The following is a 16,997-nucleotide window of genomic DNA, read 5'->3' as shown; positions in this document are numbered from 1 at the left end:
TTTCTTCTCTTCTTCAGAACTTGATTCACAGGTTTAGCATAATTTTTGAGGTATCTGAAAAAAAGTATCACTGCCTTTTATTACACATAATATAGAATGGATAATAATGGTAAAAACCATTTTCTTTACATTCATTCACTCTGGAAATAAAACAAATTAATTATTTTACACCTAAACGAACAACACATAACTGCAATAAAGAAAGCACAGCAAATTATTTCACATTAAGATGGAGAAAATCACATTACTCCACCAAAACCATTGTATATGTATATAATTCTAATCCTGTTTGCTTTATTAAAATAATACAATCAGCCAGAAACGGCAATATTTGATTTTTAACAATTTTCAAAGTACAAAGCATAGTAAATTATCACACAGGAATAGCAAAGATATCAGTAACTAGAGTTAGGGAATGCTTAAGAAAAACACATTAGAATATAGTCACCTACCTCTGCCTAGCTCTAAATATATCAAAGAGCAAAGCTGATATGTGTGGAAATGGCTTGAGCTGGGTACCTGGGGTATAATGGGAGTAAAAAGAACTAAGAGAATTACTCTATTTGGATAAAGAACAGTTTTTTATACTTTCTTATTTTTCTAAAAGGAAGAATTAGCGCTATGACAATGTGCTCAAAGTAAACCAAACCTTTGTTTTTGTTTTGTTTTATCTTGTTTTCTGTTATTCTATAAGAGACTATATCTTGGATGGAAGAGAAGCTTTTCAAGGGAAGCCTCACATTAAATTTATCTTTAAATGCTGAATTCTCAAAGACATTTGTCCAATAAATTTGTGAAATAACTGAATAATATTTGTTACAAATTTAAAGAAATTATTCAGTAATCAATGTTTATATCTAAGTCTTAGGAAAATTCCAATGAATTATTATGAAAATACTAATAATTTTGCATATTATTTGCTTTTATTTCCATCTGGCGAACCTTCACCACATGCCTAAGTCCAGGTCATTGACTGTGTAACAAGCAGAGAAATTCAAACACATAAGCAATTATACCTCCGGTTATTTTTTGGTTGTATGTACCTCAAACTTGTTTAATATAAAATTGTAAATATTATGTGAAATATAGACCCTAGATTTATAGATTTATAAATAGGATAAACTTGTTCACTTTTAAAAGAAGCAAAATGAATGTAATATTTTTAAAGTTGTATTTCAAGTTTTATAATATTTTTAACTTCTGATCAACAATTTATGTGCAACAGAAAATTCAAAATAAGCATTAATTCTAATAATTGGTTTAATGCATTTTATTAAGGACACAGAATTAAACAAAACACAGATTTTAACTACTATAATTAATATTGGTTTTATTTGTTCCTTATCTACATTTAGTAGATTTATTTTTTATCATGGACACTATGGAGTATGAATTGTCAAAGTTGTTTAAATAATTCCTTAAAAGGTAATCTGAATAAAAATGAATCAGCAGCTAATTTTTTTATGTTTATAGAGAAAGCGCAGCATTCCTAAAAGAAGTCTCAAACAAATGCAAATCATGGAAAAGGATACTGAATTCATGAGAGACCTCATCTTACCAAGTTTCCTGGGTGTTCTGGTAAACGTCCCCTTTACAGTTCGACAATGGGAATTATCTCCTCCACAGACCCCACACTTATCCTCAACCTTGTTAGAACCGATTTCTTTATCACAGCCCACTTTCTGGGGAGAGAAGATATTAAATGTAGCTAATTTTAACGTGTCAAGTAAAGGTCAGCATCCTGGAGAATGATACACCATTTGTTTCATCATGGGCCCACAGACAGGAACCAAACTTCCTCTCTAGCTCTGATTATTAATCGCTCAGTCTTTTAAAGAACTACTATAAAATAAAATGACTTGTACTCTGGGCAGTAAAGGATAAATTTCCCTCGGTCTAATGAAGTGTTTCCCCCGTCATACATAGGCAATCATCAAACATTTATGGAACACAGAAGTTGCAGTTGACGCTGAGGAGACAAAATTAAGAGGTGTTTTTTCCCTTGTTGCCTTCATATTTATAAAGATGAATACTAAAATAGTGAGTTGTCTATTAGTACAGACTTTACAAGTTGGTAAGGGATGTGAGACAAAACATCACAGATGTAGTGGAGATTTTCATAGTGCCCTGAAGGAACAGACGGTGTGGAAAGGCAATTCAAGAATAAAAAGGGATTAAAACAGAGCCATAGAAGTCATCAAAAGTGGGTTCAGATAATAATATTTGAACCATACCTAAACTAATGGAAAGTTAGTGTTGTATGGTGGTGAAGAATAGTGAAAGATCTGCAAATCACAGGCTGTGGAAGGCCTTGAATATCAGGAAGAGTTTATATTTTCACATTAATTTAACAGGGAACTACTGAAAAGTTTTCTGAACTGGGGTAGGTCCTTAATATAAATCAGTGTTGGATAATGATAATGACACTGCACTCGTAAGTTTGGGACGAGAGTGAGCAGAGAAAATAACGACAACATATACATTTAATGCACCAGATACTGTGGGAGGTGAAAGATGAACAAAACACAGATTCTACTTCAGGGAAATTTTAGTTCAGCTATGAGGCATCTACGAATTTGAGATTCTTTTATATAACACTTTAGTTGTGCTGAAGTGAAAACGAACCAAACAGGAGCAATGTGTTCGGTTACTAAGGATAATTTCTTATCACTTTAACCTGTGAACATGAACAAAAAGTAAACTGCATTAAAAAAAAAATTAAATGGGCAAAAGACAGTTTTTGCATCTTCACTAGTACTTTTGTTCTGATGTGGAATTCAATGTTTAAACTTAGAATTAATTGGAAGGTGAGACAGGGAGAAAGAGAAGTTTCTATCATCTTTTAAACAAACGATAAAACACATTTAGCATTGAATTTTTAAAAAAGACTTGTGTTTAAAAAACACATTTAGCACTGAATTTTTAAAAAAGACATTGAATTTTTAAAAAAGATTTTTTAAAAAGCTGCCAGCACAAAACACATTTAGCATTGAATTTTTAAAAAAGACTTGGTACTGTATTAGTGGATGGCTACTATAACATACTCAAAGCCAAGGCATGGTTCCCAAGTTGTATTCCCAGCCTTGAGGTATCAGAGGAAGCCTCCAAAAATGCATTTGGCTGGAAATTAGGAAAACTAATTAAATCTTGATTTTGCCAGTGACCAAAGTTTGATTTGATTAATTGCAATTTCTTCCAAATTTAGCTTAGCTACTGAACTATTCATAGATTCTCATTGTAATGTGATCTCAGATAAGAAAGAGTTAAAATATTTTTGAAAATATGCAGATGAATGAAAGGAAAAGTAGAATTGCACACTACTGTACGAAGCTTTGGGGGAAGCAATCTGAACTCACCACACACTCTCCGCGCACACATATGCTGTATGGGTCTTTGTAAGAGCAGAGCGTTCCGTCGTGCACCAGCTGTTTCATATAAGCAACATCTCCAGCCTCTTTGGATTGACAGTAAAGGTGGCATCTTTTCTTGGCTGCATAAGATGGAGGATTAAGTCGACTATTTATGTAAAATGGTATATTTGAACAGTATAGTTTATTTTGTTTGTAAAATATACAGTTTCAATGTGGTTTCCTGAAAACAAATTGTATAAATAAATAAAGAGTAGGGGAAAAGTATGCATACTTGGCATATTTGTTTTAACCAGGGTGACCCTATGCTTTGACATCTAAACTGGGATAATTTTGACAGTGAAAAGGGGTTCTATTAATAATATACACAGGGACAATAGGTATAAACTGGGACTGTCCCAGGCAACGCAGGTCGTATGGCTGGCTACCCTAGATTTAACCACAGCTGTTCAATAAATTTCATTCAGAATCAATTTAGTTTTAGTGACACTTAGAGCACTGAAAGGGTTTCTCTTTTGTTTGACTCAAAGGCCTAGTATAGTTTTTGCTTCTTGTAGGATCTCATTAATTAAATCTAAGTTATGTGACTCACTTCCCCAAAATAAATCAAAGTAATGCATTGCAATTTTGAATTCCTACCTATATGCATCTTTCCTTTAAAACAGCTTTTAAACTGAACTCAGCAGTGTATTATATCACACAATAATTCTGTAACTACTTTTTATTCACCCAAGTAAGAAATATGTCAAGAAGTTCCCAATTGAACAGATTTAACCGAAAATTCAGGGGTAAGAAGTGAAACATGACAAGGGAATTTCCAAGTGTATTTCTTGATAACCAGTGTACGGTACAAAAGTAAAAGGTTATGAAGTGCCTTTTGTTATTAAATAATGGTCTTTGTCTTATTCCTGACTTGACTGTAAAATAACTATATTTTTCTCTAGTTATTCAGAAAGGAAGGATCACAATATTCCAGAAGCATTTCCTAGAAGAGGGATTTCAGTTGCATGAGGAGACTCAACATCTCTCCCAGGCATTGCTTTCCACTTGTCTTTCCAGTAGCGATGGTGGCAGGGCTGCTTCCCAGGAGCTATTCCATAATTCTCACCTCTCTAGAGAAAGGCATGTGTTAGCCTTATTCTTGGAAACCCAGGAGGACCTACCCCTATAAGCACCAAGTTTTCTAAGTTACCAAGTAGAGATCAAGAGTCCAAGGGATTGGGTGTTGACAAAGCTTAAGCTCTAAGTAACCATCCACACAGCAGGAAAAGCAAGGGCGTCTACTCACAGTCGGGATGTTCATATGGCAACCAGTGGTGTTTGGTATTCTGGTATTCAAAGTGGGAGTTACGCTGCTGGCATTGCTGGGCTCTGAAGTCCTCAAAGTGTTTTTGGCATTCTTCTGTATTACAAAGCTGGTACTCAAAATTAACACCAGGACAATCCTGACCACCATTGATGGGCCTAAAGAAAAGACAACATTTAAAAAGGACCTTTGGCTCTGGTCCAGCAGTTGAAGCTTGCAGACACAGTGCTGGAGGACAGAAAGCCAAGGCTTCTGAGCTGCCAGCACAAAGTGAATGAACTCATACTTCCTAATTTCAATCCCTTTCCAAAAGCACTATCCTCTCCCTGCTGAGGTTTGGTGGTGGGAATTCCCCAACTCAACTTAAATCAGTATATTTTAAAGCAGTGTATTTTTCAAACAGTGTATTTTAAATGCACAGCAAAAGTATATATAAAGAAACAAAAAACAGGTATATGGTCTCAGGAAAATTATAGTTTATATCATGTATAAAACATGTAGAAGCAACCCAAAGAAACATTGATCACAGCTCTATGCCTCTGTTTCCTAATATGTAAAAAGAAAATAATAATCCAATCTTCCTTAGGGAAACATTGTGAGGATTAAATGAGTTAGCATGTTTAAAACACTTAGAACGAGTGTGGCTCATGGTGAACCCTCGCTGTTCTGACTACTATAAGGATAACTTTTCCCCCAACAGTTCGCTGGTCTTCTTTCACCATCTTCCCGTCGCCCAGCTCTGAAGCATCCTTCTCCTAACTTGGAAGTGAGGGAGCCTCTGCTTGGTGCTACTCCTGCCAACAGGCCTGTCCTTCCTCCAGCGGGTCTCACAGCCTCGGTGCCCAGGTCCTAAAAGCACAGCGATCTGCTTTCCCCGCTCAGCTCCTTAATCCTCCTAAACAGCAATTTCTTTAACAATCTCCAATCTTAACCATGGACTACTCTTTACAAGATTGATAAATGGGGATTTACCCAAAATAGAAACTTAAACCGTTAATTTTCATGTTCTGTGTTTTACAGGTACTTCAAGAAACAGAGCATTAGTGACATGATACTGAAGCATTTTCTGGTCTATCCCAATAACCAGAATGACAGGAGTTATACTCACATTGGATTATTGCACTGGCGTGTTCTAAAGCGAACACCAGTTCCACAGGTCCGGGAACAGGAGCCAAATTTGGTCCATGATCCCCAGTTGCCATCTTGTTTCTGCTGATTAGCATTCTTCCACATGCAATGACCTTTATAGCACCACTTAGGGAAATGACACAAAGCAATCATGAGAATCGTGCATATGCTAAAGCTGAAGTTGTTATACAAGGATCACCAAGTGAAGGACCTCATTTCTTTTTTTTTTTCCTTTTTCAGGCAAAAATACACTTAAAATTATCTCAAAGCAGTGCCCTGTACACTGGGTAATTTTGACTTGCATTTTTAAGTATAAAATTAAAATTAAAAAAATAACATTCACTCAGACAAGGTTTTAAATGACACATTTACCAGTGAGTATCAAACATCATAATCAATAAGGATGATCTGAGCACCCAACTTGCCCAGTAGGTGCTATTCTACCCTTCATCCCTCATTATCTATATTACTGGAGTTTTTTAAGGGCAATCTGCTCCCCTTTAAAATAATGACAGGAAACCATATGTCTTAATTTAGAAAATAATTAACATAACATATCTAAAACATATATAACTTTCAAAACACTTGTACATAATTGTTAAAATTTTCCTTCACAATGATTCTGAGAGATATATGATCTTTACCTTTCTGATGAGGAAAATTGGGACCCGGAAAGGACCATGAGTAGCGTAAGATTCTCTGACCAGAAAAACTAAGTGGGGAGTACTAAAACATGGATACTGTAGAGGCCTAGAGCTTACAGTACCCAGCACACAGCAGATGCTCAAAAGGTGTTAGTTCTTTTCCCTTCCAACCTTCTGACTCACTTTTTTATCCTACATACAATGAAAGTGTTTCTTAAAACTCAACTCTGGGAAATTGAAACATAACACAAATATATTTAGGGAAGTTGGATGTTCAGAGCCACAGGTTGGTTTACAGAATATCTTTTTCATAAAGCAAAAATGAATCAACTCATTGTTGCTTCTGTTTTTTCAGTCAGAAGTCTGTAATACTGAATTTTCCCAAAGCAACACGCTGTACAAGTTTAGCAGAGTGCCTAAGAGTTTAAACGTGAATAATGGCAGATTTTATTATTATTATTATCATGCCTGTAATTCTCATAGCAAGTACAGTTTATACACATTCGAAATAGAGCTTTAAAGGGCTTCAGAAGACCTAAAAGCTATATAAATTTTCTTTGCCAGGTTTTGGTCCTATCTACAATATCTTATTTCCAAACTAGTCAAAGCTCTTCAACTTGAGTTCTTAACATCCCTTTGTTTTGGGTTTCATGATCTTTCCCCTCCTGAGTAGCGTAGCTTGGCACTGGGCCAGTTTCTGAGCATTTGATCCACACTACGCAACTTGAGATTGAAACTTCTGGGCATCTTTCCCCAAAGAGCAAGGCCAAATCTTCTGTACAAGTTCACATGACTTTATTTCTGGACAACTTTCACAAGAAATGGGATGCCAGCAAGTAAATCAAATCCCATTAGGGCCCAGATACTCGGCTGAGCTGCCGCTTCCTATTCTATCAGTAGGGGGCTGTATAGTGGCCTCAAAGATGTCAGGTCCTAATCCTTAAAAGCTGTAAATGTTACCTTATTTGGAAAAGAGTTTTTGCAGATGTAATTAAGTAAGAATTTTTAGATGGGGAGATTATCCTGGATTATCCAGGTGGACCCTAAATGCCATCACATGTATCCTTGTAAGAGAGGGGCAGAGGGAAATTTATACACAGAAGAGAAGGGGGAAGTGTGGCCACAAAGGCAGAGACTGGAGTGGTGCAGCCACAAGTCAAGGAATTCAGTCAATCACCAGAAGCTGGAAGAGCTAAGGACAGATTCTTCACTAGAGCCTCCGGAGAGAGTATCGTTCTGCCCACACATTGATTTCAGCTCAGTGAAACTGATTTTGTTCTTCCAGCCTCCAGAACTGAGAGAATAGTTTTCTGTTGATTTAAGCCACTAAGTCCGTGGTAATTTGTTATAGCAGCTATAGGAAACTCGTACACAGTGTTCATGCATTACCACAATGAAACTTTATGTACTATGGTTTTCTTAAAAATGACAATACATGTTATTTAAAGATGATTATTATGCAACCTATCTTAAATCTTTATTGTATAAATAGATTATACTCACTTTTCCAGCAGCACATTCGGTCCCATCAAGTGGGGGTCCTTTTTTAGTCTTACAAAAGTAGGGATTATCAGGATGGCTACACCAAAGCTGTTTACATGGGTCAAAGGTTCGGAACTAGAAGAGAAAAAAACCAAACTCTCAGCGACATAGAGATGGAATGACTTGTACCAACAATACCTTCTACACAGTTTCTTCATGTCATGTTTCTTGGATATTTTAATTTCAAGTTAATAGTCAAAGTTGTGGCATGTTAAGAAAACAAACAAACACTGCCTAAGAATTCCAAGTAAAGAATACTTTCATTCCACTTTTCTAAAATAACACTGATAAACAATGATTTGTCTGGGATTCTTCTGTTGACTTTTACTATTCTTTATGCCATTTCTGTCTTATGGTTTTCAAATAGACAATATTGGGATTTTAAAAAGAATGAGTAATTATTATGAATATTTTAAATATGAAAACATTATAGTGGTTTTGGAGCTCTCAAGCCATCAAAATGGCTTCTCTTTATCCCTGAATGTATGAACCAGTCAGAAATAAATAATAAAAATGCCCACCATAATGAGCCAACTAAAAGCAGAAAATATTTGTCAAACTTTCTGTGTAAGATAATGTATGCCAGGTATAACAAAATATATAATACATTCATATAGTTTATAAAGTACTTTCCATATATTTGATCTTCATAACAATCCATGGCTGAGAAATATGGGTTATAAGGTAAGACTATAGTTATGGATACAAATAAGACAGTAACAGAGACAGACCAGAATCTTAGTTTTCTCACTCTTAAGAATGTCTTTTATTTTCCTAAAACACTACATTATAATATCCAAATGTATATGTAAGCACACATATTTGTGTGTACTGTTTCCTCATCCGCTCTCTAACAGTAAATATCTTATCATTCTTTAGATAAATTAAAAAATATATACATATATATATCAAACACCAGTTTACCCACATCTTCATTGCCTACACCACTAATTATCCACATACAGACTCATGGTCATAGCTTTTTTTTTTTTTTTTTAATTAGTACTCATTTTGGATCTGGGTTTTTTGTTCTAATTCCTATTACCTAATGCAGAAACTGTAATTTACAGTTACAATCTACACTAGTGAGCCAAAGCTTTAGAATTCTCAGGTCAGGACATTATCACAGGTCATTAGGAGCTGACCGTGTACACCTTACAAACAAACCAAATATCTGTATATATCTGCATATGGAGGAATTCAAACAGCAGATCAACTTCTTTTGATGAAATACTTTTTTTTCTTGCTCTAACAAATAAAGCTTTCTCCAACATATAAAAAGCCCTTATTTACCAGATGTGTGACTTAAGCAAGTTGCTTAATCTCTGTTAAGTCTTGGCTTGTTCATCTGTGAAATAAAAGTATACCAACTCCCTTCTAGCCTGTCACAAGGATTAAATAAGATAGTATATTTAAAGCACTTAGCTTTAGCATGTACTGACATAGCAAACACAAAATCGTTGGTTCATATTCTTGCACCAGTGAGTCTGTAAATGTCACCAAACAGGAGCTAAGCAAGTAGATTTCAATATGCAAAATCTTAATTGACTGTGAGTAACATACCGCAGTGCACATTTTATAACCAACCCCAAAGTCAAAACGACATTGCTCATCCATAGAATAATTGATTCCAGGAAGTTCTGGGAGTTTGGGCCAGTCATGTTCAAAAGGGTCATCAAGGAGACAGTCATAGGAACTGTAGGAAGGAAAATACTGCATGTAGTTAAATGTTCATTTTTTTATCATGTTCCAATGAAAAAGTATTCTTAGGTTACATACTCTGGAATTTCATCAGATCATAAAGCAAGGTTACAAAAGCATACCTTTTAAGGTTTTTGGTTTCAGTTCCATTTAGAAAAAGACCATTCATCTTTATTCATCCCAGGAAAATAAGCCAACCATACTTAGAAACACAGTAGAACCATGACAACCTTGCTCGTGTCCCTAGCTGAACCCGCACATGGTGTGGCAGGGCAGATCCTGACCCCTATGCTACGGGGTATAGGTGGTACCCTGTGCAGGCATTGCATGACCATCCCCTCCTCAAATCAACTTTGACCATTAGTCAAAGATTCCATAAAGAATTTACTAAAAGGAAATCACAGTAAAAAAATTCACTTAAATTCTAGGCTCACGGCTTAAAATATTGCAATTACATTGTCGAATTGTGCCAAAAGCTGAGTCACAAGAAAATGTTTATCATGAACAAAAGTTTTCATTCCCTGGGAGTTTGGTCCTGATCAAGGTCCTAAGAGCCAGTTTCACGTCTGTATTTCTACTATAACGTTCTCATGACACGCAGAAGGAGACATACTGAATGTATCTTTTCAGTTCTTGGCCGCTGCAGCGGGACCAGTGGTAACGATGAAACGCTGCTTGCACCAAAGGAGCCATGACACTTCCCATGGCAGTCTCATCACCGCACCTGTTGCCTTGTCCATCATGCTCCATTCCCAGCCTAGAACACAAAGCGACACCTTCCTGGTAAGAATCATCATAGGGGCCATGGCTTTGGCGTAATTTCTGTTTTGAAAGTAAGTACAGGAAAATAGGTGTTTTTTAAGTTAATGTGGCTTTTGTGGAGAAGTCACAGACACTGTGAAACTGAGAGCAATCTGTCACAAATGCCTTTTTTATTCTATAGCTACGAAAAGCCCAGGAGTGTCTCTGCAAGCCAGAGTCACTCATTTAGTTTCAGTGCATGACCTCTTCACTGTTTTCAGCTCCTCAGACTTGGCAAGGGATGAGAGTTGCATGCTGGCATGCACTCTGCCCAAAGTATGAACAATACTGAGAGAAGCAGACAGAAAAGACCTTGTTTTGTTTTTTGGTTTTCTTTTTGCTTTATAGCTGTCAGCGGTGACTTACACATGGCCAGTTTCATGGGCTACTACAAAAGCAGATGAAAAACCATCCTCATGATTCAGGGTACAACTTCTCACTGGATGACACATGCCTGTGACTGGAGCATATCCTGTAGAGAATAACAATTACTTTCATTTTCATTTTATGAGAAAACCCATTAAGAACTACTACTGGACCTTTGCCTAGGGGGAAAAAAAAAGCTTTTCAGGAAACAGAGGCAGTATTATTTCTCTGCTAGCATTGCACCACATTCTCTTGGGAAAGCCACAGGTAATGGGCTCTAAAAAGATTCATTGGGTCTGCATTTTCTCCTCTCCTAAGGGAAGGAACTGCCTGGGGTTACCATTCTGTTCTGCCCACCAACTAAGCTCTTGTCTTTCTGCTGTAGTGAATGGTCCTTCATATCACGGTACTGATGAAGGGAGCCAGAAATTCCACCAACGTTGAAAAGAAAACGGTCAGTCTAATTTTTTCCGAAGTCTACATCAGAATTTATTAGATAAATGTAAGCTGACTTTGGAAGAAAGCTCTTTGGCAGCAGACATTTCCCATGGCATCTCCCTTCCCATTCCAAACAGTTAGTGGAAATCACACCACATTTTACAGCATCCCCTCTGTACCCCAGATGCACACTCATTATTGTAAAGGGGAGTGTAATTAATCATAGTATTTAGGTGGCATTTAGCATTGCAAATGCCACAGAAGTCACTGGAAGCAACAGAAAGAAAATGTATGCTTGGCTGATGCATGGAGGAAAGTGATGGTGGAGATCTGAACATTTGGACAGTCTCCCTGATTTAGGATTGCTTTTGAAAAGTCATGCCCTTAAGTTTTTCTTCTACATATTAATGGAAATACCTTGCATTCCAGCAGGTCCAAAGTCTTGCCTGGTTAAGAAAATTGCATGATCGTGGTGTTCAGAATGATTGGGATCAGATTTTTGTTGTTGGCAAGCCCAGCGACACACGTTCTCCAAGCTCCTGGATGGGTTTCCCCTTTCTATGAGGCTGATGGACTAGGAGGAAACAATATGTTAAAGACACACATAGCATTTTCCCAAAGGCTTCCTTTAATAACATTCTCTGAAATTAACATTTGAGATTACAGTAATTAAATAATGTACAATACTATTATAGGGGGCTTATTTGGAAATAAATACTTATTTGGAAATAAATATTTCCAAATACTCTCATTTGGAAATTCTACATGCCCATGAGGGATACCTTTATGATCAATATTACCTGTGTGAACGGTGGCTGACACCATTAATGGAAATACGTGACGCTGAGATGTTTTTGCTATTGTGAAGCAACTCGATATTCATCAGTTGGGTAAAAATTCTAGTAAGAATTCCTGATTTAGCTTAGATCTTAGGTTTCATAAATATTAACAACAAAAATAGAGGATAGATGGAAAGATTCGGGTACGAGACTTTTTTTCCCAGAGATGTTAAAGTGAAAGATCTTCAGTTTCAATTTTTTTTTTTTTTTGGTCCAAAATTAATCAACATACTGGAAGAATATAAGTTCTTCAATGAGCTGGCAAAGCTGGTGGAATCTTCGATTTGAGGAACAGTCAAATTATATAAACCTCACACTGAAAAAAAAAACTACCCTTTTTTTTTAACCTCACAGCAATGAAGAGGGGTGTACTCATATCCTGCAATTCCAAGAGATGGATTGACATTCCTTGGAATGCTGCTACTATCACATTATTGTCAGGAGTTAAAAGTTCAGAGTGAAAGGCCCCATCCTTCAAGAACTCAGGAGCCACACTTCCCCGAGTAGTTCTGATGGAATGAGAAATTGAACTTGGAACCCAAAATTAGTCCCTACTTGGCAGACCGGCTGAGAGCTTTGTTACATTTCAGCAAATGTTTTTATCAGTGTTTACATTCTTAAGAAAAAAATTTGGTTTATTATAGTTGAACACATACTTCTCCAAACAAATGATTTAATAACCAACTGAAGGCTGTTAACATCTCCATCTGGATCTGACTTACATTCAGTGTTGGAGACACAAAGTAGGTCAGGTTTGTGGGATAAACTAAAGATCAATGACACCCTCTCACTAGGAATGATAAGTTTTCATACATAATAAAATGCAAACACATGGATTTTTTTCCTGTTTGCTAAATGCATAATTTCATTAGTATTCCATAATAAGGAGGATTAATTATGGGAGGGGGGACATGTAATTTTAAACATCAGGAAAGCTGGCAAGTTAGTCACTTCCCCTATGTTTTCTCCTCAAAGGGAGAGACCACTTCCTCCACTCCATTATTTCCAAGGACAGGGACACATCTAGTGTCATTTTAAAGCCAGCTAAAGTTACATTACATAAAAATGCCTATTGTATGTATTTTGACCCAACATTTTGCTTTCAAAAAGATTAATGCCCTTTTAAATAAAAAATATATTCACTGTGTGCTTCACTTTTCTTAATTGAAAAGACTCATATTTCACATATTGTTTTCAAGAAATCATGAGAGGGTAAGGATCTCTGTTATTTTGCTTCACAGATATATTTGAAGCACCTAGAAAGCATCTGACACATAGTAGGCACTCAATATAGATGTTTTGGAATAATAAATGAATCATAAATTTGATGACGATGATAGATTAAGGAAATTCTCTTTTTTTAATAATGGTATCCATTCATTTTCATTCATACAGTCATGCCAAAATCAGGATAATTATCTCCAACTCCATAAGACAGAGGTAAACACAGCAAACAGTACCAGCACAAAAATCATTCATTATCTACTCAAATTTAGAGATCTCCATTCATTGGGGCAGTTTTCTCCTCTCAGTTCAGAGCAACTGGGGTCTACGTGAGACATGTCTACGTTGAATGTTAGCTATGGCTTCAGCAATCTAATCTGTTTGCTAATCCAGTCCTTGATGTTCACAGTTGACATATAGTAAGACATTTTACCTTTGCATAGCCCAGCATTATCATGCGCACCAGGACCACATTTATATGCACTCCCAGGGACTCATCATGGTAAATTTCATTCACCTAGAAGCAAAGTAGATAATTACCTGAAGAAAGGCAACACAAAGGATTTCATGAGATGCACATTTAGGGTATGGTTGTGTAATCCCAAATATAGGCGTCAAGTCCCTTTTTTTTTAGTTTAGTTTAAACTGATATCTGAAATGAAATCATTTACTTTCAACTATGGAATAATTCTTGGCTATGTGAATTACTGATTTTGTAAACCCCACAGTACCACGAACATAGAGAATATGCTTTAAAAGGGCTTCATTAAACTACTGTAGTGTTAAAAGTCCACGTGTGCTATGATCCACACATAACATTCATCACAAGACGGTGACTCTGGTGAAGCACCGGCCAGCTGTGAGTGGCTGCAACCATGTGGCGGAAAAGAGCAAGCATGTCCTCCAGGTGCCCCTGTTGCCGTCAGGGGTGCTACGTCTGGTTGGGGAAGCCCGTGTGCAGGAGCTGTGGTGGTCTATCTGTGGGCCAGTTACTGGGTGGCCCTCCCAATGCTTCCCCACCCCAGGAGTGGGGCAGCTGAGGCAACGATTATTTAGAAGTCCTACAGTAAAGAAATCCTTCCATATCTGAATTACTAAGATGACTGTACAAGTACATATAATACCAGTCCTGGGTATAGCTCAGAAAGGCAAAGTTGAGTCACTGCTTTTTATTTAATTTTAAATGTTAAATTAAAATTTCTACAGGTAATTTGGTATACTTTAAAATCACAGATATTAGAACTTAAGCAACCTCAGAGGCCATAGTCCATCACAGATTTATATAGATGAGGAAGATGAAGACCGTAGAGATTAGCTAACATGCAAAAACACTCAGTAAATTATTGGCAGTCTAAAGTAGACATAGCCTCTGGTTATACTAGTGCAAAATTGGTGTGAATAAAGATTGCTTAGTAAGTTGGCAAATGCTAGCAGAAATGGGAAAGGGGGAGTTATCTGGCTACATTTCAAAGTTCTTAGCTGTTCTCAGGAACAGGGAACCAACATTTGTCACAATAACTAAAAGAGGGATGGAAAACCAACCTCAATTCAACTTAAGATCCAGGAGGTTTGGACAGAAGGCACAGCAAATTTAAAGCCTACAGAGGAAAGACAGACCTTAAAAATAAATATAACTCAAGGATAACAGAATGCTCTAAGAAAAGAAATTCATGAATTTCTTGCCACACTGACCAAGAAACAGACCAAGAAATCTCAAATGAAATGTTTCAGGAATCTAATGGGACTACACAGAACACCTTAAAGTATCAAGGTCTTAAATGTAGATTAAACGTATACTTACTGAATTTTTAGATGGAACTAAAAAGGGAAGAACAGCTAAGATGGAGGTAAAAGATCTAGGGAAGCTAGTATATACTAAAGATGACAAAGTGTAGTTTAACAAGAAAAGATTTAGGCTCCTTTTAAAGTGGAAAAATACATTTATTTATACATTTATACATTTACAAACTCACACACACCCATATAATGGTGAGACCAATTTAATACCTATTCAAGATAAGCCAAGGGGTGAAAAAAATCTGCAATTCTCTCTTGCATTGCACAGGTGTGCAGGCTGGTACTCATGCCCAAGCTGTCCCGCTATAGGCCACTGTACACCTGAAGTATTGAGTTCATTTTGTCTGTTCTGTCTTACAAAAGAGATGTATACAAACAGGAATGTATCCAGACTCCTCTCTAAGCAAAGAGCAAGGAGCCTAGAAAATGTGTCACATAAAAAATGGTGGTAGGATACAGTGGCTAAAGCCTGACACAAGCCACTAGTAGTCTCAGTTGATGTCTTGGTTCAAGACCTTCATTGCTTGTGTGGTCTTCATCTTTCTGAACCTCAATCAAATGGACATAATAAGAATACTACCTCATGGAGTTGGGGTAAGAATTAAAAGATTTAATTCATGCACACAATTGCTCAAAAATTTTGTGAGTGAGAAGGACAGAAGGACATTAAAGCACATTAGAGTGTGGGAAGTAGAAAAGAAAACTTAATAGCCACCGTGTGGAAAAGGGGTTCAATTTATTCTGCATATCTACAGCAAATAAAACTAAAAACTATGGGTTCACACTATTAAAGGGGAAGATTTCAGGTCATTATAAGGAAAACTGAATGCTGGCCAAAAAGCTATGATTTCTTATGATCCTTTTGGCCATGGACAGATTCTCTTATCTTACTCCATGCCTCATACTGCCTAATTGAAGATTTAATCCCCCTCTTCTTCTGGATTAATTATCTGATAAGAAATTTCTAGCATCATAGTTCCAATACAAGTAAAAGTCCAAAGCCGGGTCTGTCACTAATACAATCATCCAGAGAGACTCATGGACATTCCAAGAGACTTCTCATAAGGCAGCTGTTCTCAGTTAGCAACATGGCTTCACACACAAAGTTCTAACATGTACGTAATGTAACTGAAACGTAAGTGCATTTAATATTAAAAAAATGTTCAAATCAATCTTAGTAAGGGCACAAAGTAGGGGAACAATAAAATTTTAAACTAAAGAAAAATAGATAAAAAGAAGTGAATTAATTACTTGAGGAGACGTGACGGAGGGAAGGAAGGCCCTTACAGCCATGGCAATATAGCAGTGACAGCAACACGTCTAAATGTTATGGGAGACAACTATATCAGAAAACTATTAGAATCATAAAGTGAGAGCTGGCAGTCATAACAAGTAGCTTGTGATATCTGAGCTAGTATAATGTACATATAATCACCCCCAAATTGGTACATTCATTTTTATTTGGTAAATTTTAAAATCATTACAGTGCCGAGAAAGTATCACGCACAAAATGCATGTTCTCAATGGCAATATTACATTATAAAATGATGAAATAAAAAGACACTTTTAAAAAAGTCAAATTTACCATTCACCAAAGGAAAAGTATTATTTCACAAAAATCCCTATTTGCCAGGCTACTTAGATAACAGAGCACTCCAGGAGAAACCAAAATCAGTTATGGAATGTTCTGAGCTGGCACCTATTTGTGAAACTGTCTCAGAGTATACTAAATTATTGGGGGTAGAAATAATCAACTATAAGGCAATAATATTTATATGTAGGAGAAAATATTCTTCCAATGTGGTAAATCAACAAATAGGTGTCTGTATTGTGCAAAGCACGG

General features: G+C 36.5%; 1 protein-coding gene across 5 annotated transcripts in view; it reads right to left on the bottom strand.

Moving 5' to 3' along the window:
• ADAMTS3 (ADAM metallopeptidase with thrombospondin type 1 motif 3) overlaps positions 1-16,997 on the bottom strand; it is a 291,386-nt gene that overhangs the window by 31,169 nt on the left and 243,220 nt on the right. For all 5 annotated transcript variants that reach the window (XM_082390069.1, XM_082390073.1, XM_082390072.1 and 2 more), the window contains exons 6-15: positions 13,791-13,874; positions 11,712-11,868; positions 10,857-10,962; positions 10,303-10,446; positions 9,552-9,684; positions 7,950-8,063; positions 5,783-5,928; positions 4,657-4,832; positions 3,357-3,490; positions 1,559-1,682 (exon numbers count right to left, since the gene is read on the bottom strand). In XM_082390069.1, coding sequence (XP_082246195.1) covers positions 1,559-1,682; positions 3,357-3,490; positions 4,657-4,832; positions 5,783-5,928; positions 7,950-8,063; positions 9,552-9,684; positions 10,303-10,446; positions 10,857-10,962; positions 11,712-11,868; positions 13,791-13,874 — 1,318 coding nt within the window. The remainder of the gene's footprint in view (positions 1-1,558; positions 1,683-3,356; positions 3,491-4,656; positions 4,833-5,782; positions 5,929-7,949; positions 8,064-9,551; positions 9,685-10,302; positions 10,447-10,856; positions 10,963-11,711; positions 11,869-13,790; positions 13,875-16,997) is intronic.

Source organism: Balaenoptera borealis (genome assembly GCF_965194805.1).
Source record: "Balaenoptera borealis genome assembly, chromosome: 4".
Taxonomy (NCBI): domain Eukaryota; kingdom Metazoa; phylum Chordata; class Mammalia; order Artiodactyla; family Balaenopteridae; genus Balaenoptera; species Balaenoptera borealis.
This window is presented reverse-complemented; position numbering and strand designations above follow the sequence as displayed.